This window comes from Ochotona princeps, chromosome 20, assembly GCF_030435755.1.
Source record: "Ochotona princeps isolate mOchPri1 chromosome 20, mOchPri1.hap1, whole genome shotgun sequence".
NCBI lineage: Eukaryota > Metazoa > Chordata > Mammalia > Lagomorpha > Ochotonidae > Ochotona > Ochotona princeps.
Window position 1 is genome coordinate 19,466,590 of NC_080851.1, and position 27,753 is coordinate 19,494,342.

The 27,753-nt window shown below is 39.7% G+C and overlaps 1 protein-coding gene across 1 annotated transcript in view; it reads left to right on the forward strand.

Moving 5' to 3' along the window:
• Positions 1-27,753, forward strand: part of VPS41 (VPS41 subunit of HOPS complex) — a 133,444-nt gene that overhangs the window by 47,274 nt on the left and 58,417 nt on the right. The window contains exons 5-7 of the mRNA XM_058678307.1: positions 5,718-5,792; positions 12,035-12,097; positions 16,094-16,159. Of these exons, the coding sequence (XP_058534290.1) occupies positions 5,718-5,792; positions 12,035-12,097; positions 16,094-16,159 (204 nt within the window). The remainder of the gene's footprint in view (positions 1-5,717; positions 5,793-12,034; positions 12,098-16,093; positions 16,160-27,753) is intronic.

Sequence of the window (27,753 nt, forward strand, 5' to 3'; positions counted from 1 at the left end):
GGATTTCAAAATGTTTCACACCAAAATAATACTTTTTAGTTCCATTTTCTGTGAACTTTCCAAAGTATATGTCAAGATTGAGGCAAAATTGCTTACTGTCATTGCTACTCCCAGAATAAAACTGTCAAACAAGGAAAAGACATTGAGGAAGACCTAAGTAGATGGAGAAATGCTCTGTGCTTATGAATTAGAGGCATCAGGGTTGTCAGAGTAACAAAGGGAAAGTTGTCAACATTTTACCATTAGGAACAGGCCAGTGCATTTGCTAACCATCAGGTAGACAACCTTTGTGATATTGAAGAATTTTTTCCAATATCATATGCTGAGAGCTTTTTGTTTTTTTAAAGCAAGAATGAGGATTGATTTCATACCAAAAAACAAACAAACCCCAAGCCAAACGACAACAATAAAAGAAACTCCAAAAAATAAAAAACACAAAAACTTGCTGTATCTTTGGGATGATCCTATAAATTTTCTTTTATTAGTAGAAAAAATGACATTGATGAATTTCTCTATGTTAATTTAATCTTGTGTGTACATGATGAACTTTGCTTTTTTCAATATGTTGATTTTGTTAATAGCTCTGTTAGGATTTATCCATTTATGTTCATGAATGAAATTTACTTAGTCTCATGCTTGTTGAATTTTGTGATAGGATTTTACTGACTTAGTAAAGTGGGTTTTGGGATCATTTCCTTTTTATTCTGCTCTGTGGAACAATTAGTGTATGTCTGGAGTTTGTTATTCTAAGAATTTTTTCTCATGAAGTTCATAGTCTAGTGACTGAGTCTGATTATAAATAAAAATATAATAACACAGATGGGGTTAAGTGATAGGGAGAGAAATGAAACAGTGAGGAGTTAATAGAATGCTTGGGTGCAATGCTGAAATTTTAGATTCATGGGCCAGTGAATCATTGAGAAGATGATTTTCAGGGGGAAGCAGGTGGACAAGCATTCCTAGTACTAGACCATCTAAGGAAAAAGGCTGGGGAATCTTGAAGTCTTAAGGAACGGGATGGTGAGAACCAGGGCCGGAGGAGGTAAAGTCAAATATTAAAGGGAGAGCTAGAGCTGGGTTGTTTCTGTGAGGTCATATAGACACTTCTTCTTCTTTTTTTTTTCCTGAGATGGGACTCCATTGGAAGGTTTTCAGCAAAGGAGTGACGTGTAAAATCTGCTTACAGCATCACGCTATTGAGTTTCTGAGAACAGGTTTCTGAGACTCAGGAGGAGGTTAAGTAATTGGGAGGCTGTTAGGATCATCCACACAGACATGATGGTGGCTTGGATCAGGATGGCAGCTGTAGAGGTGGTGACACGTGGTCCAAATCCAAGTAAATTCCTTTTTGCCAGGTGGTGGGAATTGCTGACAGATCCCGTGTAGACTGGGAAATACGAGAGCCAACATGGATCCAAGGTTTTTCCTTGTGCAACAGGAAGAACAAATGTCATTAACTGTTGAGGCGCTATCAGGAGTTTAGTTAGATGCATTTTCACTGAGTTACCCATCAGACATGCTAATCCATCTGAAATAAACAGTCTTTAGGTTGTTTGGGAATCAGGAGAGATCTAGACTGGAAGTTCTTCCATAGCCTGGGAAAGAATACCCAGTATTTTTGGAATTTTTTTTTTAGTATTAATGTGAAAGAGAAGAGGTATAAGGACTGAGCTGATGTCCAGAGATCAGGGGATGTGTGGGCAACAAGAGAGTACAAGAAGGAGCTGCTAGAAATCTGAAAAATAGACCAAACAAGTGTGCTGAACCGGAAGCTGAGAGAAGGATTATCAGCAGTATTGCAGTCTCTAGGTAAAATAGGTTAGGGTTGAGTAAGTACCGTTATCGCTGGTGACGTTAGTTATTTTATCTTAAAACTCACACATAAGGCTAGATAACCAAGAAAATCCAAGGAAAATGGAAATACTTCTACTGGGACCTTGAGTAGCAATTATCACAGTGCTCTCTACACTCCCCATAATTAAATCAGTATTGGATTGATATGAGAATGAAGGAGACTGTAATTGAAATCTCAGAAGGTCAGCATACTATGTATAAATATTCATTATATAATAATAAACATGGTTCTCTTTAGGAGTAGAATGATGAATTATTTAATGAATGGTGGTAGCCCAACCGGGCACTCATTTGAAAGAAGTAAAATGAATTCTGAGAAGATTTAAAGACTTAACTCTAAGAAATAAAGCAGTGACTACCCATTAAAAGAAATATACCACTTATGCAATGTCTGAGTGAATATTGTGCCTCGATCCCTAAAAACAAGACTTCTTGTAAGTTGACAGAATAACAGGCACTAGAAAAAAAAGATGGGAGATGTGAACAAGACGTTTATAAAAATGCACATTACTTAACCAAGAGGTTTGAGAAAAATGACTAAATTTATTAGGGAGGTGAATAGGTGGATATTGATTATTGGTAAACAAGCAGAAAGCTTCTGTGGTTAGCAGAGGCTTAAAGGAAAGAAGAGTCTCAGAACATCTGGTGTAATTTTTTCCCTTTTGTGTTACTGTTGTTATGGCATACACAATTTCTTTTCAGGGAGAAGTAAGTTGGAATAAAAAGTTGACTTTATTTGTGCTTGGAATGCATTGTTTGGTTTAGCCATTAGCTGATACGCTGGCTTTAGATGACTCCCGTGAATTCTTGACATCTCTTTTTCCTTATACAGAAGTAAAAGTAACCATTCCCGGCAAAGTACTTTCTTCTGTGGTTGATTTTCAGGTCATATGTGTTCCGGGATGCTAAAAACAGTGGCTGATTGACAGATGAATAGGACACTCTATCCCTTTTCAGTACTGGAGTCCTAGTATAAGTTAGGGTTTAATGTGTGTATGAAGGAAAATAGGCTTGCAAATGTAAATTGTGATCAACAAAGGTCTTCAGAGGAGGCATGGTGTCCCGATTACGTTTGACATTGAAACTTAGCTACGTATGCATAAAAAATACTGTCCAGTAGAATACTCCTCACTTCATCAGTTCTGTGAGCTCTGTGCTCCCTGGTGCAGTAGCCTGTCATGACATGTGGCTGTTGAGTTCCTACCTTGTCTTAGTATATTTGAGGAAGTGTATTTTACATTTTATTTACTCTGTATTCATTTTTAAAGGTTGTCACATGTAGATTGCATTATACTGAACAGGACAGGGGACTTAGGCACACACATCCATTAAGCTGTTAACTTGAGACTGATTAAAACTAGGTACCAATTAAATTGCAATGAGAACTATATGTAGTTTATTTGAGGTTCATGAAAAGTGGGATTAAAAGATAGGTTTATTTGTACCAAAAAATTTTCAGAATGCAAGCATTATTTTTCCCTTTTTATGCCAAGATTAAAATGGGTATTGCAATATTGTTTGGATAATGAAGAGATGTTCAATCTGAGGAAGGCTTTTATCTGATGAAGATTTTAGGAGCTGAACACACAGACTCCCTTAGCCTTCCATCATGAGCTGTCCGGTGCTGTCTTGGTTCTGCTCGCACTCTAACCTTTACTTTGTGGACTCCTTGCTGCACCACCCAAGGTTGACTCTGCAGTGTCTTGATGCCATTCACTCAAGGATGCAGCTCTGGCTGTGCTCTTCCCTAGGCCTTGGGCTTTTGTGTATCCTCTTGTGGAACTGATGAAATACATCTGAAAGGAACTTGTCTCTTCTAGCATTATTGGGGCTTTTAAGGAGTTAGGTTATTGTTCGTGGGCTGATCCCAGGCATGTATGTGTCCCATGGAGAGACTCAGGTGAGAATAGTTCCTCTAACCAGCAGACTCAACTATACATGGGACAGTCTCCCAGGAGTATTGGTCCTTGGCCTTTCCAAGGTCCGAGAGTCTTGATCTGTTTTGACCTCAGCTTCTTGCCTCTGAGATACATTCCAGTCGAAAATCTAAGGTTCCTTTTTTTTTTTTCCTCTGGTTAGGAAACAAGCCCAGGACCTGGCACAGTGGCTCATTTGTCTGATCCTCCCCTCCCAGTGCAGGATCCCATCTGGGTGCCACTTTGTGTCCCAGCTGGTCCACTTCCTATCCAGGTCCCAGTTTATAACCTGGGAAAACAGTGGAGGATGGCGCAAAGCTTTGGGCCTCTGTACCTGCATAGGAGATTTAGAAGAAGCTACTAGCTCTTGACTTTGTGTTGGCTCAGCTCTGGCTGTTACAGCCATTTGGGGAGTGAATCTTCCTCTCTCAGTGGATCTGCCTTTCCAATAAAAAATAAAATAAATCTTAAAAAAGAAAAAAGGAAATAAGCCCAGCAAAACTAATTTGCATTCTTAGGTTGTAATTGCTGTAGGCTTACATTTCTTTTCATCCTTAGTTTGTTCCTGCAGTGCTTTGTACAAAGTAGCTTGCTATTTTTAATGAAACTTGCTATTTTTTAATGTTAATATTCACTGATTTTTGTCTGTTAGGAAATTCATCTGTGAATATTTTGGTAAGTGTACATAATGAACAGGAATGCTTTAGAAATATTGAAAATGTAATTATACATTTACTCATTGGAAAATACATCCAAAGTAAAAAGTCTAATTCCTATCATCTCAGATTTTTTTTAATATTTATTTGTTTTTATTGGAAATACAGATTTACAAAGAGAAAGAGAGGGAAAGATCTTCCTTCTGCTGATTCACTCCCCAAATGACCACAACAACCAAAGCTGAGCTGATCAGAAACCAGAAGCTTCTTCCAGGTTTCCCACATGGGTACCGGATTCCAAGCACTTGGGTCAAGCTCTGCTGCTTTCCCATGCTATAAGCAGAGAGCTGGATCTGAACTGGAGAAGTTAGGACAGGAACAGATGCCTGTATGGAAGCTAGCACTTTAAGATTGAAAATTAGCCTGTTGAGCCATAGCACCGGCCCCTCTCTCAGATTTTAAATTTGAGATTCTCAAAAAAAATTGGGCTAACAAAGTTAACATTGTAGACTTTTAGGTTACCCCTGGAAAGCACTAAGCTAAAGTATAAGTAGAAAATAATATGCAAGAAAAGAACAAATATGTTGGTTGGCATACCAAACTTAAGCTGATAATTTATTTACACAATGGTTTTTATCTAATCTTTTATTTGGTTCTTTTTAGGGATTTTGTTGAGAAAGAAATTTAGAAGTGTGGACTAAGGGCCCAGCATGGTAGCCTAGTGGCTAAAGTCCTCACTTTGCATGCACAGGATCCTATATGGGCCAGTTCGTATCCCATTGACACCGCTTAGCATCCAGCTCCCTGCCTGTGGGCTGGGAAAGCAGTTGAGGACAATCCAAAGCCTTGGGACCCTCATGGGAGACCCAGAAGAAGCTCCTAGCTCCCGGTTTCAGATTGGCTGAGCTCCAGCTGTTGCAGCCACTTGGGGAGTGAATCAGCGGAGGAAAGATCTTCCTCTCTGTCTCTCCTCCTCTTTGTGTATCTGACTTTCCAATAGTAATAATAATAATAATAATAAGTATGAATAAATACAACACAACATATTAAAAACACATACAAATGGAAAAAAAGTGTTTTAGCTGGGACTTCACATACACAGAATAGGTTTTGGTGCGGTGCTGAGGGACTGACATGTTGAGTTTCTAGGCATCTGTGCCATTTTCATTTGGTAAACAAAGGATGCCTTGATTTCTGGCATGTAAACTAATCAACAACTTTACATGAGCAAAGACATTTGATTATTGATGGCTGTTTCTCTGAAGTTCTTTGTCTTTTTTCTTTTTCATAGAGTCCTGTGAAGATCAATCAGATTAGCCTGGATGAAAGTGGAGAGCACATGGGTGTGTGCTCGGAGGATGGCAAGGTAAGGCGAGGATGTGGTCCCAGGAAGGTAGGCTGTGGCTTTGAGGGTGGCGATTTTCCCGGCCCCAGGTGATGCGGAGGGCGCTGCGCTCACTAATATATACCTGCATTAAAGGGACCTTGATTATGCTTTTGGAGTATTGGACTTGCTTCCGATTGCTCATAATTAAAGTAAAATATATTTTTGCGCAAATGTGCCTTAGGAAAAGTAATTACAAGAATGTCAATAATGTAACTGGTATGAAGCTGATTAACAGCTATGGTATGGTGATGTGTCAGCTCCATCATTACCGCTGTGCCACTTAGACTGCAGTGACTAGTCTGCAGTTCCTGCCAGACAGTAGTTTAATGCCTCTGCGCCATAAATCCACAAAATTGGATTTTGTGGGCATGATTTCTGTGGGCCGGTGGTTTTCATTTTCACACACAAGTTATGAATGTTTCTCTTGAATTATAGAATCTTTTGATAAGCAATCATAGTTTATCAGAAAAGTAAAGTGTCTTACAATGGCCACATTAAATAAATGTAAAATCAATATATGTACAGTTTTCTAAAAATCTGGCACCTACTTCCTCGACTGGGCACATACATCACTTGTGCAGTGTATAACTAACAATTATCACTGCTGCTTGCTGATGTTGAGCTGTGACATTTAGTGGTTGTGGTGATTGATTTTCCACTTATAAGAATGTCTTTTTTGTTTTTAAGTCGATGGAAGTCTTTCCTACTGTTGGTTGGCAATGATAAAATTCTGACGCACAGTGTATTTAAGCTTCCTTTCTAAGGTAGCAGTTTTTACAAGTGAGTGTGTTAAAAATTGCAATGAACCTTACTGAATAGCTATTTCTTGATCCAATCTTGTGTTTTTATCTGCTCTAAATTTAATGGATCATTAGGATGAGTATGTGGAATACTGATACTCAGTGTGCCGAAGATTTACCTGTTTATTTCTGCATACAATGGTAGACCCATTAATCTGTTAGTAAAAGCAGAGTGGAGTCCTCTTGACATACAAAGAATGCATTTCACACATTGAAGCCTAATGTTGCCCAAAGAGTGTTTTGAAAGAATCATTGGGACACTCATGCTTTTCACAAAACACCATTTGGTAGTCCTTTCTAAAACTCTGAGATGAACAGCTGTCAGAGACGAGGGAGGAGTTGGTTTGTACAGAAACTGAGAAGAATTAGCCTTACTAGTAAAGCGTTTTTGTGTAGATGTATTTATGAAAGAGATCTTTTTTTTTTTCTATTTTTAAAGGAAAAGGTTCTTTCTGGGCTGAAACCAAGTTAAACAATTTGATCAAATTTTTAATTGGAAATGATTTGTTCCTAAATTTTAGGAACTTTTTTAGAATTTAGATGTGAAAGAATCATTATTTAATGCATCAGGGAGAAAGATTTGAGCTACTCAGTCTGCTGGATAGTGAGTGGATTCTCAGATATCCCATGATTCTTTTCTTGGCAAGCATGTCTGTCTTCCTCTTTTGGTGAACTTTGTAACTGTTATATTTTGGTGCAGAAGCATGATAGAGTTTGGAAAATGTTTTTCTCATATATTCCATTTTCATTAGTAGATTTGAAAATAAATCTGGCAGTGCAGCTTGCCACTTCTGAACACTGAGAAACTAGAGTGGAATGATGCAGTCCAGTGATCAGTGTGATAAAAAAAATATATATATATAAGAATAAATTCCAGCTATCTAGATGAATGTATCTTTAAGTGGAAGTTGTTTTTTTTCTCTCTTCAGTCTATTAAAGCAAAGGATCACTTTTAATGTTTATGTTCAGTTTTAAGATCATATTCCTAATCATTTTTGCCCATGACTTTGCAAAATATCAGTATCAATATATCCTATGTGTGCATGCCATTTCATTTTGGTAGCATGTACTTGTACTTAACTGTAAGAATAAATATATACAAGGTTTATTTTTGTGACCTCTTGCATATGTTGCTTTCAAATGTAAATTGGACTCTAATTGAATGTAATGTCCTGGGGTGAAATATTTCTGTGCTTCCTTTTTTTTCTCCCGTTTTATAGACGTGTCTGAAGATAGCCCGCTTTGCTCTTTTATAAAGCCCTGTATGTTTTTCAACACTCGAGCTTAGACTTACAATAATAAGAACAAAGTAATTGCAAGAGAGTTTTTATAATTTTGCTAGCTAAGTTATGTCTAGTTGTCACCACTTTTCATTAATTTTGTCTGGAGCATAGTAAGTCCTTTTGATCCGTACACTGAAGTATTACTCTCCTTTCAGGAAAATTTACTTCACTTATAATTTTGATTATTGCTTCTGCTCCATTTGTTTTCTTTTCTGCTAAGACTCCCAGCCATGTCTGAAGGCTGGAGGTGGTTTTACCTAGAAGCCCCGATCAGAACGCTACGCTGCAGCTGTTGTGCCTGGCATTCTCAGGGTAGAGGTGGGCTTGGAGCCTGGCTTCCCAGTGCCCCTCAGACCCAGCGGGGCAGTGGGCACAGTGAGAGACCTGCGTGGAAATGTTGTGAGGGACCGCTCAATTACATATGGACTCTTCCCATCACAGCCTTTCATCTCTTAGCCGATTGCAATTTGGCTTCCCCCCCACCATTTGTGCAAGGTAAAACGGTGAATGGACAAACAGAATTTGTCTTGTCCTTCTGTAAACATGTAAGGGAGAAAAGTCGGTCACACTCTGCGGTGCTCCACATGCGTTCTTTGCTTTCTCGTTCTTTCTGTCTTCTCATCTCTTTATAATCAGGGAGTTTCTCAGCTTGTTTATTCCCTTTGCAATGTGCTTTTCTTCCAACATCCAAATGATTCCTTTTCATTTTGGGGGTAGATTTTTATTCCACTTAGCATTTCTGATTTTTTTTTTCTAAAATCTTTTTTTCACATCAGCCTAATAGATATTTAATATCTTTTAAGATGTACAGCTTTATACTGTGCCTCCAAAGCCCCAGGCACTATGGGCTAGTGATGGGTAGTAGTTACCCTGCTTCCTTTGACTGTGTGGTGTCAGAAGGTTTACCTCTCCTCTCTGCCTTCGTTTGCGTCCTCCGCTGTAAACTGGGGATTAAAAACAGCCCCTACTTCACTGACTATTAGGAGGATTAAGTGAGTTAACACACATAAGTTTGGAATAATACCTATAAGAGAAAAACACAGGCATTGTTAATTATTTCTGTAATCATTGTCATCCTCATCTTATTTTTCTGCTCCAGGTTTCTAGCTTTGTCTTCTTAGGAGGTTGCCATCATTTTTTTTCCTAGTTTTTCTTTGTTCACTATCAAAACAGAATGGAAAGCATGTTTGTTTTCCTCACTCTGTCCTCCCCCCATCCAAATGTTTGGAATGATGGGGTGTAATCGTTTTTTGAGTTTATTTATGTACTTATATTTATTGAAAGGCAAAACAACACAGAACAGGAGCAGATGCCGGGGCTGAGGCCAGGAGCCTGGAATTTCACTGGGGTCTCCCATGTAGGTGGCCGGAAAGCCAGTGCTTGAACCATCACCTGCTGCTTCCCAGGGGGCACTTTAGCAGGAATGTGTATCCAAAGCAGAGCTGAAATGCTTTCTTGTGGTGATATAAATTGTGGCAGTTCCAAGTTATTTTATAGCAATGTCCACTGCAGTATTTTGTTGTTAGCAGTCCTTGTATATGATCTTCGTTTATTTTTTTTTTTTAAGATTTATTTATTTACATTGGAAAGACATATTTTACAGGGAAAGGAGAGAAATATCTTCCATCTGCTGGTTCACACTCTCAACAGCCAAAGCTGAGTCAGTCTGAAGCCAGGAGCCCAGAGCTTTTTCTGGGTCCCAAAGAATTAAGTGCAGACTCCCAAGGCTTTGGGCTGTCCTTTACTGCTTCCCCAGGCCACAGTCAGGGAGCTGGATGGGAAGTGGAGCAGCTGATACATTAATTGGGGCCCATATGGAATGCCAGTGCTTACAAGGAGAGGATTAGCCTGATGAGCCATTGGACCAGGGCCTTGCTTGCTTTTATATTCACTCCAGAATAGGGTGAAGAGCTCTTGCTAAACCAGGATTAGCAAATAGATGTAATGTTTGAGGTGCTCTTGGTACTGTTTGTTATAATATTGTGTGTTGCAGAATCGTGTTCTTAGGTTAATGACAAAAACCCTAAAGTGAGAGGAATGGGGAAAGTGAAATCTTCCTTGTCATTACCCCAGTCCTTGATACTGTAACTTATTGTTATCCCTGAGAGAGTAACAGAGAGAGAGAGAGAGAGAGAGAGAGAGAGAGAGAGAGAGAGAATGCTTATGTTGACTGGCTGGTGAGGTCTGCTTTCTCTGCTTCTAAAAGAGTGTGTCTTGTTAACTGTGTTCTCATGTGACCAAAGGAACAGTGTGTGTTCTTACATGTTGTACCACATTCCTTTGAGTCCTCTTTTCTCTTATCCTATATGGTAAGGCTCTGCTGTCATGGTTTAATAACCTGCTAATGCTATCATGTTGAGATTTACACATCAACATTTGAATTTGGGACACACATTCAGATTATAGCAAAGACATTAGACCCAGGTGGCTTCACTAAGTAAATTGCTGTAAGAATTGAGAGATGAAATAATAGCACTATTGAAGAGACTAGAAAATGAATACATCCAAAGTATCAGGAAATAGTTCCCATTGGCCTAATATTGCTAGCTAACTCCAAGTCTTTGAGATCCCCTGGAATTTTCAGGCTCTCCTGGTGAGAGTGAAAATTAATTTAAACCACTTTGTGAAATGATTTGGCTGTCTGTTAGATGTGAGCATATGCATAACCTATAATTCAATAATTCTGTTTCTACTTATGTACTCTTCATAAATGTATATATAGATGCACCACATTGTTTGTAAAGGATGTTTATGACAGCATTATTTGTGACTGCCCCAATCTGGAAACAGCTCAGGTAGATGGAATGCATGGATTGTGGTGGTTATACACACTGAGCTGCTGCAGCAAGGCTGACATTTGGCTAGTAGTTAAGGTACCCGTTAAGATGTCTGTTTCCCACAGTGCAGTACTTAGGTTTGATACCAAGCTCCCGCAGCACAGACCTTCAGAGGAAGCTGTCATTTGTTTGAGTTCAGGGCTCCTGGCTCAGGTTTTGGCCTGGATATTTGTAGAACTTAGGGAGTGAACCAGTAAATGGAAGACCTCTGTCAGACCTGGCTGCCTGTCTGTTTCTGTTTGTGGTCTCCCACTCTCACTCTTCTCTTGCTGTCTGGTGCGCTGTCTCTTTGCTTCTCAAGTAATTAAAAAATTTCAAGAAATACTGCACAGTTGTGGAGTAACCTACTGCTATACATACAGTATGGGTGAATCTCACAAAGAATGTATTGACTATTGAATAAAAGAACACAGTGAAATGGTTATATTTCTGTTTGTGTAAGATCTAGATGCCACAAATTGTTCATGATGGTTAATTTCTGGGCGGTAGTTAATTTGAGGCTGTTATTGACAGAACAAGGAGGATCGGGCAGCTTGGATTCCATCTCTAGATGGTTGTGGTGACATGGGGATATGTTTCTATCTAGACTTAGTCAATCTAAAAATTTATTACTTATATCCTTCACATTATACGTATATACACATGTGTATGTATATGTGTTTTTTTGTGTGTGTATGTGTGTGTGTGTCCTTTAGTTCTTTTGCTTTTTTCTACACTATTATTATTAAAAACTCAGGAAAAGATTAGTAAAGTAGCTTTGCACAATTTTAAGGGATAGGAGAGCACTGGTAAGAAGGAACTGAAATCTTTCAGGTTTTACACGCTCATCAGATTGAGCATATGATTATAAATGAAGTGAAATTGTCCTAATCACCACATTGATCTGTGTTGTAGAGCTCTACATAGGCATATGTGTATGTGAGACAGAGTGAGAGAGACTGAGGGAGAGATAGCTCCCTAAAAGGAAGCTTCTTTTACCTTTCTGGAATGAAAAACAATTTCGTCATGTGTAGTGTATAGTAAGTTCCTAAAAGAATATTAATGATGGATTGATTATTTCATTGGCTGGCATCCATTAATAAAACAAATGTGTTTTGAGTGGTGGGAACTGTATCCATGGGATGCTTCTCAAAACTTAATTGCTCTGAAATACTCTTACCCTGATGAAATTATTGCCAATGAATATTAAGTAGAGATCGCAGGGCCTGAGGATTGCTGACTGCCCACGGTTGCTGTTGGTGGTTGTGTTCTCACTGAGCACCCTTCTCCAGGGGAACTGACAGAATCCTTTGACCTTGTAGGTGCAGGTATTTGGACTGTATTCTGGAGAAGAATTTCAGGAGACTTTCGACTGTCCCATTAAAGTAAGTATTCTACACGTTTTAGTTTTCTTAAGGATTTTCTCTCGTGAAACAGTAAAGATGTAATGTGAACACTGCCAGTCCTCTGATAATTTTTTGAGTAATTATTCAGCAGTTAACCATGTGCAGGACACCTTTTTTGGGGTACTGTGAGGGAAGGGTTCAGATGAGTATTGTGTGACTGGGACTTCAGTCTGCCCTCAGGCAGCTTTTATTATGGTGGGCGGAATCCCTGTCTCTGTGTCTGTGATTAAAGCCTTGAAGGGATGGTAACAACATTAAGGAGTCCAGAGCTGAAAGGATTCACTTGTAGCTGCTCTGTTAGTGATGGCTTCATGGATGGAATGAGGTTTGACTGGCCTTTGATAAATGGACAGGGGCAGAGAGAACAGCTAGCTTTCCATGTGGAAGAGCAACATAATAGAAGTGGAGATGCTAGAGAGCTCAAATTGTGTTCAGGAAGTGGCAAATAGTCCGGTTTAGATGATGCATAGAAGACTGATCTGGCAGGAGAACTTTATAGGCAGACTAGGAGCGGCTCTGTATTCAAGCTGAAGAATTTGGACTCCTTCTGGTACATAAAGAGGGAGTATTTAAGCACAAAGAAATGACATAAACTTAGTTAAGTTTCTGGAAAATTAATGTGACTGTCTACAGTGCAGATTCGAGAGACAATTGATAAACAGGTAAAAACCATCTTTAGGTAATAGTTATGGTGGCCTAAGTGTCTGTTATACAGGAAGAGGGTATTCATTCTATTCACTTGTTTATTCAGACATTCATTGACCAACAGGTGGAAAGAGAGATAGGATCTGATGTGTGTTTCAGAAAGCCTAATTTGTGGAAATGGCAAGTGATTTAAAAAGGAGAGTGATTGCGGATGAGAGACTAGAAGGCTAATGCAACATTCCAGGCAAGTTACTACAGGATCCCAATATGGGGGAAAAAAGTGGTTGTTTTGAGTATTCAAAACAGATCAGAGAAAATAAATTTGGACAGCGTTAGGAGATCAGCTTATAGAACCTTTGTAATAACTTGAGTGAGGGTGACGGAAGGTGGAGGAGCCCAGGTAAATCTAGGTTTTGCTTGGGTCACAGTGAGAGGTAGTGCATTTAACTTTGGTGGGGGCAGTTTGCAAAAGGACATTGCCTGTTGGATGTTAAGTCTGTGGAGGTAGAGATGTTGTAGAGAGTTCAGAAATGTGAATGTAGATCTGGGCGAGAAGATTGTTTCCTAGGCACAAAGTTGCTAGCCACAGTTGTGTACGGTGAGGGCCTTTTTAGAAGGTATTCTGCAGTTGAAAGCTAGAGAGGAAGAAAGACATGGGGTGGAATTCTGGAGCACTCCAGAGACTCAGGCAGTGTTAAATAACAAAGGACAGTCTAAAGCTCTGCGCCCGGAGGGACTAGCAGGCAAGGGAGCAGAACAACATTGTGTTGGGGAAGCCAAGACAAAGTGGGTTTCCAGAAGGAAGATGTGGGCAGTGGTGCACTGTGGAGAATGAAAGCGAGGAGGGCTGAAATGAAGGCATTTTATTTATTAATTACAAAGTAGCTGGCAACCTCTATGAGGAGGATAGTTTCAACAGCAGGAAACTCACTGTGTATCCACAAGGAAATGGGAGGCAAGAAAGGAGGCGTAACCAGTAAGAGGCTTTCCTTGAAGAAATTTGGTAGTAAAGAAAAGAATTCATCTGATAGTGAGAGGCAACGTCCAGGGACAACTTCTGTAGATCACACCATGTTCTGCAGTAAAAACCAGCCGAGAGGGAAGGGTTAAGTACAAAAGAGAGAGGGAATGTGATAGAGCAGGGCTAAGCAGTGAGACCAGAGCTTAGGCTGCGTTTATAATCTTACAACAGAGTCCTGGACGAGGCAGTCAGGAAGGAGGTGAGACTGAGATCAGTGATTGCAGAGGCAGTAACCCTGATGGTTTTTCCTTATGCCCGAAGGAGAAGAAAGGATAAAATTTCATTGGGGGGGTGGGGGGGAAGCATTTATCATAAAAATTTGTTCTAAATTTTATTTGAGCATGAGAGAAGGAGAACTCTAATACTGGTTCATTTCCCAGATTTTTTTCCATATGCAAGGTTTTGACCCAACTACTTGAGTCGTTACCTCCGGCCCACTAGGGAACAGGGTGTTAGCAGGAAGATCCCATTTGGTGTGGAGCTGAAACTCAGACCCAGCCTTGTCTGGATGGATTGTCCCCAGCAGCATTTTAAAAGCTATGGAAAATACCCACCCTTTATTTCCATACCCATCCTATTCCTTGAATTGCTTGTAGGATGATGAAAGAACAGAGGAGATGGCTGAACTAACAGTCACATATCTGGAATGGCAAAAAAAAAAAAATGTGTTTGGGGAGATTTTTAAGAATGTGTAGCAATAGCATTTGTATGTGCTGCCATATTACTATTTAGGGTAGATTAGGAAAATGTGGAAGGGAAGAATGGCTAACCTTAGAGGAAGGAGTGGTTGGAGGATTGAAGGGTGATAAGAACAAAAAAAATGACAGTGTAGGCAGAGGAATAAGTTAGTCCATTCTATTGGAGCAGAGAAATGGATTAGTTAATTAATAAGAATACAAATATTGGTTCACTCTGTAGATACCTACAGTTGGCCAGGTCAAAAGCAAGAACCTGGGACTCCATTCAAGGCTCCCACGTTGGCTATGGCAGCAGCCCAAGCACTGAGGCCATCTGCTGCTGCTTTCCATAGCACGTTAGCAGGCAACTGGATTGAAAGTGAAGCAGCCAAGGACTCAAACTGGTGGTGTTTGGGATGCTGGCATCACAGAAAGCAGTTTAACCCTCTGTATTAGGAGGCTAGTTCTGTAAAATGTATTTAATTGAAGATTCATATAAGTATGGCCTTTTGGATTTTATAGTTAGAAATATTTAGAAATAAAATGTAAGTTGGTGATTTTATGGCTTTTTGGAGAATGAGAAGATGAGGAGGCGGGTTGTATACTGAATTACAGCCATACCAGATGAGCCCACAGGAAGGAGATACACTGAGTAAAGCCTCTGGAACTTCACAGCTGCCTTTATTATCCAGCACAACTCTACATTAATAATGTCCTATAATCCCAAAGCCACAGGAGAGGGAAGGAAACAGGAATGGGATGGTGGGGAAGCCATGTGAAAACTCATGCAAAAATGGTCAGGGGAAGGACTGACTAGAGCCAAAAGCATGTGAGAACCACAGGGCTGGGCAGCTTAGATGTGTGTAAAAGGTAAATCCACTGGCTCTGTTGTGTCTCCCACTGATGGGGAGCTGGTGTAGCTGTGCTGTCCTACTTGGTACCACCAATTGGGCAGTTCTTTGGACAAAGAGATCATCATGTTATTCCTCTGGGTCTGTGTTCAGTTTTTTACAGAAGTGGTGTCCTGTGATCTTTATTAACTTCTCTCTGCTACTTCTGTAGAGGGAATGTTTCTCAGAGGATCACCAACTCAGCCAGTCACCAGAACAGATTCATTCTAGGCTTGAGTTTGTTTGTTTTAAGGAATGATTTATTTTTATTTGGAAAGGAGAGACAGAGAAAATCTTGTATCTGCTGGTTCACTGCCAAATGGCCCCAAAGGCTAGAGCTGAGCCTATCTGAAGCCAAAACCTCTTCTGGGTCTCTCACGTGAGTGTGGGGGTCCCAAGGCACTGATCAGTCCTCCACTGCTTCCCAGGCCATACACAGAGTTGGGTGGAAGTGAAGCAGCTGGGTCACAAACTGGTGTACATGTGGGGTGCCAATGCTTGCAGGCAAAGGATTAACCCACTGAGTCACCATGCCCATGTATAGACCTTGAGTTTTGACCTGGTTTCGTAGAAAACTTTCTCTTTTCTCCTAAGGCAGGACTTAGATGTCATCAGTTGCTACGGAATATCACCTGAATGTGATTCTTCCTATGCAAATAAGATCATGCTGTTTGGAATGTGTAAAGGGTTTTCACTCTGTGCTTCGCCCCTAACCTAATGTTGGGTGCTTTTTCTCTTCTAGATCATTGCCGTGCACCCACATTTTGTGAGATCCAGTTGTAAGCAGTTTGTAACTGGAGGGAAAAAGGTAAATTCTCTCTGAGTCTACCATGACCTGGAACCTTTTGAGGGTGTTCTATTTGATCTTTAATTTATGTTTAATATTGCCAATGTCAGAAATTTTGAGAAAACGAAATGTTATTAAATCATTAGACCATCATGTCTTGGGGGACCTGTGGCCTCAGTGTTTTCCATAACATTCCGTTGAAGTAAATTTAGGGTAAGGAAAAATTGAGATGTTAATTAAACCACCATCTACAAGTTTAACATATTCTGCTTTCCACATGAACGAAACAGCAATAAAAAGATCCCAGAAGAGTAGCAGTGGGCAGTTAGTCTGGCGGTTGGGATGCCAGCCTCTCATGTCTGAGTGTTTGGTTTTGATTCCCACTTCTAACTCCTGACCCCAGCTTTCTGCCAGTGCCCACCCTGCAAGGCAGCAAGGGATAGCTGAGTCGCTGGCTCTCTGCCACCTGAGTGGGTGTCCTAGCTTGCCACCCTGATCCTCAACTGGGCACAGCCCTGGCCATTACAGGTATTGGAAAGTGACTCAACAGTAAGTACAGTCTTTCTTCATCCTTCTGCTTTTTCTCTCTCTTTCTCTCACTTTCACTTTCACTCTCTCTCTGCTCCCCTACCCCATCTATTTCTTCTTTTCTTTTTTCCCTCGTCTTCCCTCCCTCCCTCCCTCTCAGTAATAATAACAAAAGTAATTAAATTAGTGACATTCTCCCCTTCGTGGAAAACTTCTTACAGATGTTGCTAAACTCATAATACAATTATCTTTATCCATTATTGCAGTATTCCTGGCACTTTTTATTGTCTAGGTGCTATTTTAAAAATAAAAGCTTAAAACTTTTTCTACCTCTACACCAGTAACTAGGAGTGTGTAGCTTTGGGATAACTGACTACCTTGGGGTCTCTTGTGTTTTATGTTACGGGTCTTGTTCCCTTGGCCTGGTGGCTCACAGAATGATTTAAGTGGGAAAGTGTCCTGGTCAGCCCCACACACCTTGTTGTGGCTGCATGGCAAGAGGCCTGGAGGTTCTGTTTGCATTCCCAAGCATGAAGTCAGCAATGTGTCACCAGTTCTGAATTCTGCTGAAGAGCTGGGCTCTCCCATTTGCCTCTTGGCCATGGTTGTCCAAAACCTCCAGTCTTGGGCACTCAATGTCAAATGTCCATAGGGCTGATTAGAGGGAATTCCCAACCTCACCTCACAGTCTCCAGCTTAGAGCTTACCTTGCTGATCTTGTCAATTTCAGGAAAGTGCTTTCCAATCCCTCATGTATTTCTTTAGTAAAAAAAAAAATTTTTTTTTGGTTAGGAAGTTTTATATGCATAATACCATACATTTAACTCTTAACTGTGTTTTTATTTAAAATTCAGCAAAGTCACTGCTTTTTTTTAAATTTAAGGAATTTTGTATCAGTTTGAAAAATTGAGTGCTCTAGCTCTTAGGTTCTGGTTTGAGGGTCTTTTGCAAGAACTGTAGTAAAGAACTGGTCTGTGACTGTAGTCATTTGAAGACTTGACTGGGGCTGGAAGATCAGCTTCTTAGTAATAATCCTCCATGTCTTCAATTGATAACATTTGTAGATATCTCTAGGAAGGACTTGTGAATGCAGTAGTTCAGGTCAGAGTTCACTGATGAGAGATGCGAGCCTTGTAAGAACAAGAGTGAGATCTGGCATCAGAGTGTTGGTGAGGCAATGAGGGAAGATCATTGAATTTCTAGAAAGATGGACATTGTGATGAACAATAGAGTTCACCAAATGCTGGACAATTGAGAAAATCAAGATTTGGTATTTGTCTTTAGTTATCGCTGACTACTTATCGGGTTGTTTTGTGTGAAAGACATTTCAAGTTTCTCCCTTTTTCCTATTTAGAAATACTTGTGTGGACATGTCTTTCCAACCCAGAATGACCATGATGTATGTTTGAAATGAGAATAAAATATAAACAGTCCAGATTATCTGGTGAAAAAAATGAAGGGATGTTATTATTCATAAATTAATGTAATAGAATTATATACAATAAAATGATCTAGAATAAAATTAACAAAAAATTGCACTAAAGGACTGAATGTATTACATACAGAGCTTACTTTGCCGGCCTTGATAAAAGCACATGCTCAATATTGTGAAATAAAGAGCCGTGATGATTTTAGTGCAAGTGATACTACATCACTTTTGGATTTTTAATAACTTTATTGCTATATAATTTGCAGTACAGTTTGTTGAAGAATACTGTTCCGTGGTTTTTCATGTATTTACAGTCCTGCACAACATCAGTATAACCACATTTTAGAGCATTTTCATCACTCCAGGGGAAAGTGTGTGCCCGTCAGCAGTCACTCCCTTCTTCCCGTCATCCCTGGACAACTGTTCATCTACTTTGAAATTTGCCTCTTCTGAGTGTTTCCTATAAATGAAACCATAGGTGGTCTTTTAACTTGGCATTTCCTGAGTTTTCTAGGCACATCTGTGTGTAGTGTTTCATTTCACTGCTTCACCACCAAAAAGGAGTATTTTTGGACTGTTCTGCAATTGTAAACTTCATTTGAGATGCATGTTCCTTATCAGACACATACTTTGCAGATATTCTCCCTAACCTAGCAATTCTTTTTATATTTTTATAAAACATTTTTTGAAACACATTTTTTAACTTGAAATTGTTCTATTTATCTTAAAAAATTATTTTGTATACTGGGCCAAGGTGTCGAAGGAATCATTACCTAATCTAAGGTCCTAATGATTAATACCCCTGTTTTCTGGTAAAAGTGCTATGAGGAACGTGTGCAACGTGTCTTGTATGTAGGGACTTTTATGGTAGGAACTATTGCCTGGTTTGTTTGGATCCTTAAGGTTTATTATGTAAAAGTGAATGAATATTTAGCGATTAAAGTAGTGTGTGTTTGGTAGGCTACAAAGACCTCTTTGTAGGTAGTTAAAGGAGAGTTTCAGAGTGTGCACCAGCTTGGCTCGGTGGCATAAATCTCCCAAGGGTGTCTTCCCTCAGTATGTGTGAGATGTGCACTTTGAAGGATCACTTACGCTACCTGATTTTTGCATCAGCATTTTTAGCTTTGAAATAGATTTATTTGAGATATTTCAGAAGTGTTTTTCTAATTTAATCTTCTAATCTTTTATTTCAAAAACTAAGAAGAGAGGTTTTTTAATGGTGGTGTTAAGAAAAAATTATTGTGTACTGTTAGTTTCATTTTGAATGTGTGAGCTGATTTTTAGGAGGTGCTGCTGCTTCATGACTGAGTCATGGGAGTTTATACCTTTGAAAAACAAGGAAAACAAAGACTGTGTCAGCAGTAGCAACTCAGATCATTTCAACTGCAATTTGAAACTAGCACCATAAATAAGCAGAACAAGTTGGAAGAGCCCAACATTTAGCAAATGGTGACAACCTCGCAATAATCATACGTTGTGGGCATCAAGCCCGTCTGTTTACAGCCGATTGTAGATCATATGGGGTAACAAGAATAAAGACAGATACCATGTAACGGAGAGGCTGTGACCTTCTGTCTTTAAGAAATAATTTAATCTTCAGGGGGAAAATGGGTGTAAAGACTGCCAAATGACAGTATAATGTGGAATAAAGGCATTCTTAACCCTTCAGAGTATTCTTTGTAGACTGAGGTGGCTGTTAAAGGGGCCTCACAATGGCGGACCAGCCCCTGTAAGCAATAGGTTATAGCGGCACGGAGAACATGCAGGACCATGGCTGCCCTACACTAAGTGTTCCTGGTATCATTCATTCAAAACTTGAGAGGTGACTAGTGAATTATTTCAGTTGCTTTAACGTTTTTAGCATGTTTGATTCCTGTAAGAAATCTTTAATTGCAGCCTACATTTTAAAAGTAATGCTGCAAGGCATGGATAACAGTGTAGCAGATGAAAACCTGAAACTAGTTTGACACATTTGTTGGCATTTCTTTCTGAGATTCTAGCTTCCTCAGTTGTTAGAGGCAGCCTTCTGTCCACCAGGGACCAGGAAGGGGAGACTATAGTTCTGTCTGGTATAAACTTTTATTTTAGGTTTTCAAGGCAGTTTCTTAGTAGTTGAACGCCATAGCTGGATTTATGGGCTGCTCTGCTTGACACATGAGCATAAAAAGCTTATTTCAAATTCTGTTTTTGTTTCTGTTTTGAAAAAAAAAAAAGGATAAGAAAAGCCTATCTCTTAAAAGTGCCATTGGAGAGAGCTTCTACATACATGAGCCAGTGGAATGTATTTTAAGTATGAGCTTCTTGTGTTACAAGTCTTCTAATATATGAGCATAGCAAATGAAGTTTTTGGTTTCAAAGTGAATCTGTCAAGAACTGTTTCTGTTTTGTTTGTTTGTTTTGTTTTTTTAAATTGTCCAGCTGTTTCTTTCAGCAAGATCCACTTTAGCTTCATACGACCTTGACCTTTGAACTCTACCTCATAATAACTGCCTCTCCTTCTTTGACAAATTATTAAATTGTCACTATACTGTTTGCAGTGGGTTTCGGTTTTAGAAGTGAGATTGTCAGCTGTTTGGCATTGTGCTGGCATAGAAGGAGGGGACCTGACCATGGGGACAAGTTGCTCTGTAAGCTGGAAAATGTCCGTCAGCAAACGGGGTGGGGCTTCGTGAATGAAATGAAGAAAAGGGCTCCACTGCCCAGGGCTGAGGGCGGGTGGCATGTTGTACTGGAAGGACAGAGGAGATAACTTCAACCAGCTTCTGTGAGCTTCCACTGGGGCTCTGCAAACAGCAAATTGCTTTTTGAATCCTTATTGAAAGAGGATTCGTTAGAGCAGCTTTGTATAAAATGGAAAATCTTCATATTTTTCCTAGATTATTTTTCCAGCTTTATTGAGATAGAACTGACAAATGAGAATGGTGCATGTTTAAACTGTACAAAGTGTTGATTTGATATATGTGTGCATTTTGAAGTGGTTGCCACAGTCAAGCTAATTATGATATCCATTGCCTAATACAGTGACTGTGTGTGTGTGTGTGCACGCATGCACGCATTCTGCGATAACAGAAAGGATTCCTTTCTTTAGCAAATTGCAAGTACTTAATACAGTAGCAATAGCTGCAGCACTGTCCTTTATATTGGATTCCCAGAAGTACTTCATCTTAAAACCAAAATTCTTTCACAGCATCTCTCTGTTCCCCCTACCCCCAAAGGCAGATCCTTTTAGAATGTAGGTGGTCCAATGAGCATTTCCTTACTGTGATCACTAGATGGGACATGTTGGGTGATCCTCCTTAGGTGTTTGCTTATCTGCTGGTCTGAGGAGAGCTGGAGTTCCTGGGGTCGCACAGGGGCTTGATGATAGTCCTCTCTGTGCTGTTCAATGGGAAGCTGCCTGGTCACCAACACCCTCATGTACAGGCACTTTCTTCACATTTACCAACCTAGTGTTGATGCCTCACCTGGGCATTTTATGAATTAAAAAATAGGAGGGCACTTCAGAAAGTTAGCAAAAAATGGACTTGAGAGAAGTTTGTTTTGGCTCAAAAATGTTTGAAATCATACATAATTGTCTGTACAGTTAAGTCGTAATAAGTTCAGTATTTAATCATCAGCAAGTGCTAAATTGTGTCCTAATGATCACATGTGTAAACTACATTAAATAGATACCTTTATTTCTTCTAGAGACTGTGTATCAAGTTGTGGTTCCATTCCTGGAAATTCATTTCATGCTGTCATATACCAGAATTAATAAAAAACATCAACTTACAGGAAGTTTAGCATCAATGTAACCTTTACTGATAGTTCTTTCTAGGCATGTAGAACCATGTTTTAAAATAGCTCTATTGTCAAAATTTATTTGTGTGAGTTTGTATGTATGTACTGGACTTGTTGACGCTTAAAATAAATACTCAGTGCTTAACACAGAAATTCTACTCAGGCCCTAAAATAGATCTTGCTTATTGCTTTCAAACTTTTTTTATTCTCTTGCTGTCTAAAGCCAACAGTTTTGATTGCAGCCATCGTTGATTAGCATCATCAGCACTAACTCAATCCAGTCCTCCCACAGGCTTGTCTGCCTTGAATCTGCTACTTGAACACAGCTTGGTGTCAGGGCTCATGGTCGGCCCTGGGCAAATGTAGCAACCTGCTTTTAGGCTTCCAAAGCACGGGAGTGGCACAACTGGTGACCTACAGTTTAAAAAAGCTGTTCACTTGAGTGTTGACTTGATATGAAAATGAATATTCCAAGTCTTAATAGAGGGGCAAACGTGTGTGTGTGTGTGTGTATATCACTGAGGGATAATTTTATAATGCTATGTGTGTTTTGTTAAGCATTTTGGTCACACATATACATGATATTCAGCCAGAGAACACTAAGGCCCCACTGTGAGTGCCAGGCCAACTTCGGGATGTCAGCTTGGCTTTTCTCAGTTGGAACAAAAATAAAAATGTCCACCTTTTGGTAGAAGACTTTTCTGTTTAAGGAACTTTGCCAAAATGTGTGCATATCTGTTTGTAGGCCTTGTGAAAATAAAATTACACATTTATGTGTATTCATTATTGGGCTATATAACAAATAATTAATAAATAGTATTTGTGTTCATTTGTGGCAGGATTGTAAGTGTTCTCTTTGGCCTTCATTGGCATTTTGTTCTTGTAGTAAACATGCATTACTTTTTTATTGAAATAAAAAGTTTCAACTATTTTACTTTTTGATTTTTATTATATTTTCTAATTTTTGTTTGGGTAGAGGAGAGGGGAGAGAGAGAGATAGAAATATCCTCCAGTTTGCTGGTTTACTCCTCAAAATGCCTGCAGCAACTTAGGCTGTACTGAGGCCAAGGCTGCAAGTCAGGAATGCCATGCCATGTGGTTGGCATGAACCCTGTTACCTGAGCCATAAATGACCACCACTTTCCCAGGTCTGCATGGGTAGGAAGCTGGCACAGGGAACCGGAGCTGGGAATTACAGCCAGCACTGTGATATGGGCTGTGAAGCCTCGTCACACCTAGGCTGAACGCTCACTCTTCAGTTATTTCATATCTTGTTTTAACTTATCACCATATCGTATGAAACTCTCTACATTATCAAAGTCTATTTTCCCTGTTGCTTAATGGTTGAATAATAGCCCATTCTGTAATTCTATATAATTTTCCTAACTATTCTCCATTGAGCCTTTAGGTTATATCCAGTGTTTGTCATAAAACATGCTGCAGTGACTGTAGGAATCTTTGAGTATAAACTTTTATCTGTTGTTTCCCGAGCATCTTATTCCTTATATTGGAAGACTGTGTCAGAAGTCATGATTATTTTCTAGGCATTCCAGAAAAGTTATATGATTTTGTACTAGATATGAATGCATACAGTTTCACTACATCTTTACCAGTCTGATATATAAATATATTCAATTGTTCTATTTTGTAATGTGTTTGAATTATTGAAGATTTTGAGCATTTTTATTTATTAGTCATGTTTAAATCTTCCTTTGTGATTTGTCTGATTATATTTTTTGCTCAGGGCAGCTTTCAGTATTTACTATAGAAGCTAGGACAATGAAGACTGTCTACTTGATATTTATTGTCAGTTTGAGCACAAATTATTGCTGCTTACTGAATAGCCTGAAGCCTTTTCTCCAATTTTGGCTAAATCGGAAATAATTATTCTCGTGCCCAGGGAGGTATTATGTAGGAGGCAAAATGAGGTTTTAGAGTAGACCCTGAAGTGCTGAGAGGATGAATACATGTTACCATGGGGGTGTGAGTTTGCCCAACAGGCAGCACTTGTGCCACATCAGTGGACACCATCCGTGACAGGTCCTTGAGTCTGGCTAACCCTGGATTTTCATAGAGATGGAGAGAGAGGGTGGATTATGAAGCACGGAGGCAGGTCTATTCCAGTGGCTTCTGTAGATGGTGTTCTGATCATCCTCCCTCCTCCCTGCCCCTTTTACTTCTCTATGAATTGGCTAAAGAGCCTGTTCAAATACGTAAACCTATGCATTTAAGTACCTTTTTGGTTTATTCAAGACTTAGCATTTCTCTTTCATTGACTCACTAGGCGAGAATCTTTGTTCATGTCCATCTGTAATCAAGATGCGTAGTTTCAGTTAGAAAATATTTTTTTAAATATTTTTTCTTTTTTTTAATAAAAAAGAAAACTTCGACATGGCAGCTATAGTGTTTAGCTTTCTTCGTTCACATGGAACCCAGAATTGGTAGATTGACTGTTGCCTTATCTTGATACAGTGTCTAAAGTTTCAAAGCATTGTTCTGTTTACAGTATTCACAGGATTAGTTAACTTCAGACTTGTCCCAAGCTGTCCTACATACGAATCATATTTCCTGGAACTCTGTCTGCCAGTAGGTGTGGAGACTTTCTGTGGAGTTAACGGGGTCTGTGTTAACTTGTTCTGGACATATTAAAGTACCTGGAAGGAAAAGGAGGTTGAAGGACCGTTACTTGTCTGGAAAGTAGCCACCAAATTTAAAGCAATATTGTACAGGGAAACTCCCTCTTTTCCTTTTACATGTGTGATGTTGTCTTTTTTGGTGGAGACAGTGAAACTGCGGTGGTGTTCAGAAGCTCTGTGCTGTAAACGTTGGCCCTGCGCCAAAGCAGGAAGAAAGACAGAAGCCCTTTTGCACGGTTCCTGCCTCCTGTCAGTAGCCAGCCGGACTTCTGCACACTTACTACCATTTTCCCCACTTGTGTTTTTTCCGCTCATCTTCTTGACCTCTTAAGTTTCCTCCCTGATTCTTTCTAAACTTGGCTTTTCAGGTCCTCCTGTGCCATTTCTTCCCCCACCGTCGTGCCCCAGATCACGTTTTTCTGAGATTGTCGTCATTTGGTGTGCTCTGATTTCCTGGGTTCAGGTGTTCCTTATTTCTCTACTTTATCTTGAGCATTGCAGCACCTTCTCTGACCTAACAGAAGTGATCTTCCTTGAACCTTCCTATGGGAAACCAGTTGCTGTCTGAGACATTTCCCTGCCCAGTCCTCCTTAACTTTACTGCTTGCCTCTAAGAGGACAGTGTTACTGGCTCTGGAGAAGCCTGAAGGAGCCAGTGATTCATAAATGTGGAATATCACAGGATGATTAAAACGAGGCCAGTCGTGCCCCTTTGCTCCATCAGGGAGGAGTGAGTGATGGGAAATGACGGGCATTAGGCTGCGGCTTTATTACAGTGCGATAGGAATCTTGCCACACGTGTGAGAGATTGTGGGCTGTGCATCCTTACACCGCTCTGCAGTGCAGCAACGCATTAGATAGATTTATCAGCACAAAACATAGGAGAATAAAGTATATTGCTGAGGATGTGAGGACTCCTGTTGAAATATAAGTACTAAGAGTGCTGACTGCCAGATGTGGATTTATGGGAAATAAAGCCCTAAAATACTTTCTCCAACAACAACAAGAAGAAAATACACCTCTTGGAAACAGCTTTTCCTCTCCATGTACTTAGCTCCCATTGAGCTTAAATTGCTCTCAGTATTGTGATAATGACAATTCAATATTACAGGATGTGGAAGATGAACCAAATAAATTAACCAGCTGCTTTTAAGGGTAGCTCGCTCAATGGCTCACTCCCTAAAATGCTTTGTAGAACATTCGTGCTCAGTAGGTCTCTAGGCAGTTTTATGACTAGGAGAAAGGAATGGATTTTATTAAATGTCAGTGGAATAGAGGCAGATAGCTTTGTAGTAGTTAAATTAGTGTGGAATGTTTGTAAGAGAAGTAGTTTATCTTTTCTTAAATCACTAAAGCAGAACTTTCCTTGGCATTGCTGCTAGAAAATGTGTTTCTGCTTGAAATTCCCATAGGTTAGGATTTTTAGAAGAAACAAGTGAAGAGGGGGATCATTTCTTTTCCCTCCTGTAAGACACTCCGTGTCCCATGTAGTATATAATATAAATCAAATTCCACACAAAAGTTACAGAGGACAATAATGAAAATTACTTTAAAATTACTAGCTGACATTATCTGTGGATGGGAGAGACAGACTCAGGAAGAAAGGAAAAATAAGGTAGGAAGGTAAGACAGCAACGGAATCTCCAAGTGGCTGGGTATGTATCTTTAAGGGCAGATGTGAGAGAGCTGCGCAAAGTGGGTGCTGAGTCGCATCCATGAAAAGAGCCTTCTGCAGGTATAGTCAGAATCACTGTTCAGGCCAAATTGCTGGTCACTGCTACATCCCTGAAGTCAAACCATGGTTACTGAAAGTGGATAGGGGAAAACTGACCTCAAAAAGGGTGTCCAAGATTCTTGACAAGTTGTGTTCCAGTTACATCACTTGGAGTTGAGCAAAGGAAAGTCAACCAACATGATGGGAAATAGACATGGGATCCCTGTGACTCTGTGAAAGCAAGTGTGTTAACTGGACAAGTCAGTCACAGAATCCTTCTCGTTAACTTTTTGAGTACAGAGCAGATTCTAGCTATTCGAAAGAGTTCCGAGGTATTACTAACTAAAGATGGGCTGAGTAACTAACTGAAGCGTCCCAGGGGCCTGTTGTAGTAATCTGTGAGGGCAGAGAAGTAAAGAATTGGGACTAGGAGACCAAAGAAAGCGTGCTTACTGTCTAATATTTGCTGTAACTGGTATGTCTGACGAAGTATGAACCGAAGATACGGTCCCTGTCTACTGTGCATGGATAGTGTGTTGTGTGCATATGAGCTAGCATGAGTGACATACAAACCTTGACACCTTCACACCACGCTATACCACCATCCTGACCGTGCTGAAGCCAGCATATCCTTAAAAACATACACAGAACCAAAAAAATTAAGGGAAATTATTTGGCTTACAAAGGAATTCTCCTAAATTGTGATTTTGCTTAATATATTTAAAACTTTTTATTGACAAGTAATTTCTTATTTCTCAAACATGTGATATAACAATAAACTTATATTATTCCTGATCCAAAAATCTGAAATCTAAAATTAGGCAAAATCAAGAACTTGTAGAGAACTGGGTGGGGCATGCCAGATTTTACATTTTCAATTAAATGTGCTGAAATGATGAAATCTCAGCAATTATCATTTCAAAAGAACCCCTAAAACTCAGAAGTCTCAAGCACTTCTGACCTCAAGCACTTAGGATAGAGGCTTTTTAACCTGTCCTGCCGTTTAGGAGACATCAGAAAATAACACGAATCCTATCTCTAGTTGAAATGTTAACTAACTAGGATCACAGAAGTTACCATATGTTCCCTTTGAGTTTTGTTTTATTCAATTGTCAGTTGCGTGGAGTGGCCTGGGTCTGTTTGTACTGTGAAAATAACAAGGCAGCTCCTTTGCTCTTTGGATTCCGTATAGAGTGGGAACCACCAGGTTGATTAGAATTGTACACTGAATTCTCCTCCTCCCTTTCCTGTCTGCCCCCTGCTGGAATATTTCCTGGGAGCCAGAGACAAAGGCAGGCCCGGCTGCAGCTGGAAGTTTGAATTGTGGTCAGAATTGCACCAAGAATGTCTTAACCATTCCTAAACAAGTTAATATTTTATTTATTAAGTAGGTATGATCTGCATAAATTGGCTCAAATTCCTTCCAAGTTCCGTGGTATTTTTGATATGTTTTTATTGTTTCATTTCAACTATGACCCTAAGTTATTGTGATGATGAAGAGAATGCATGTTCATCTCCATTAGTGTGT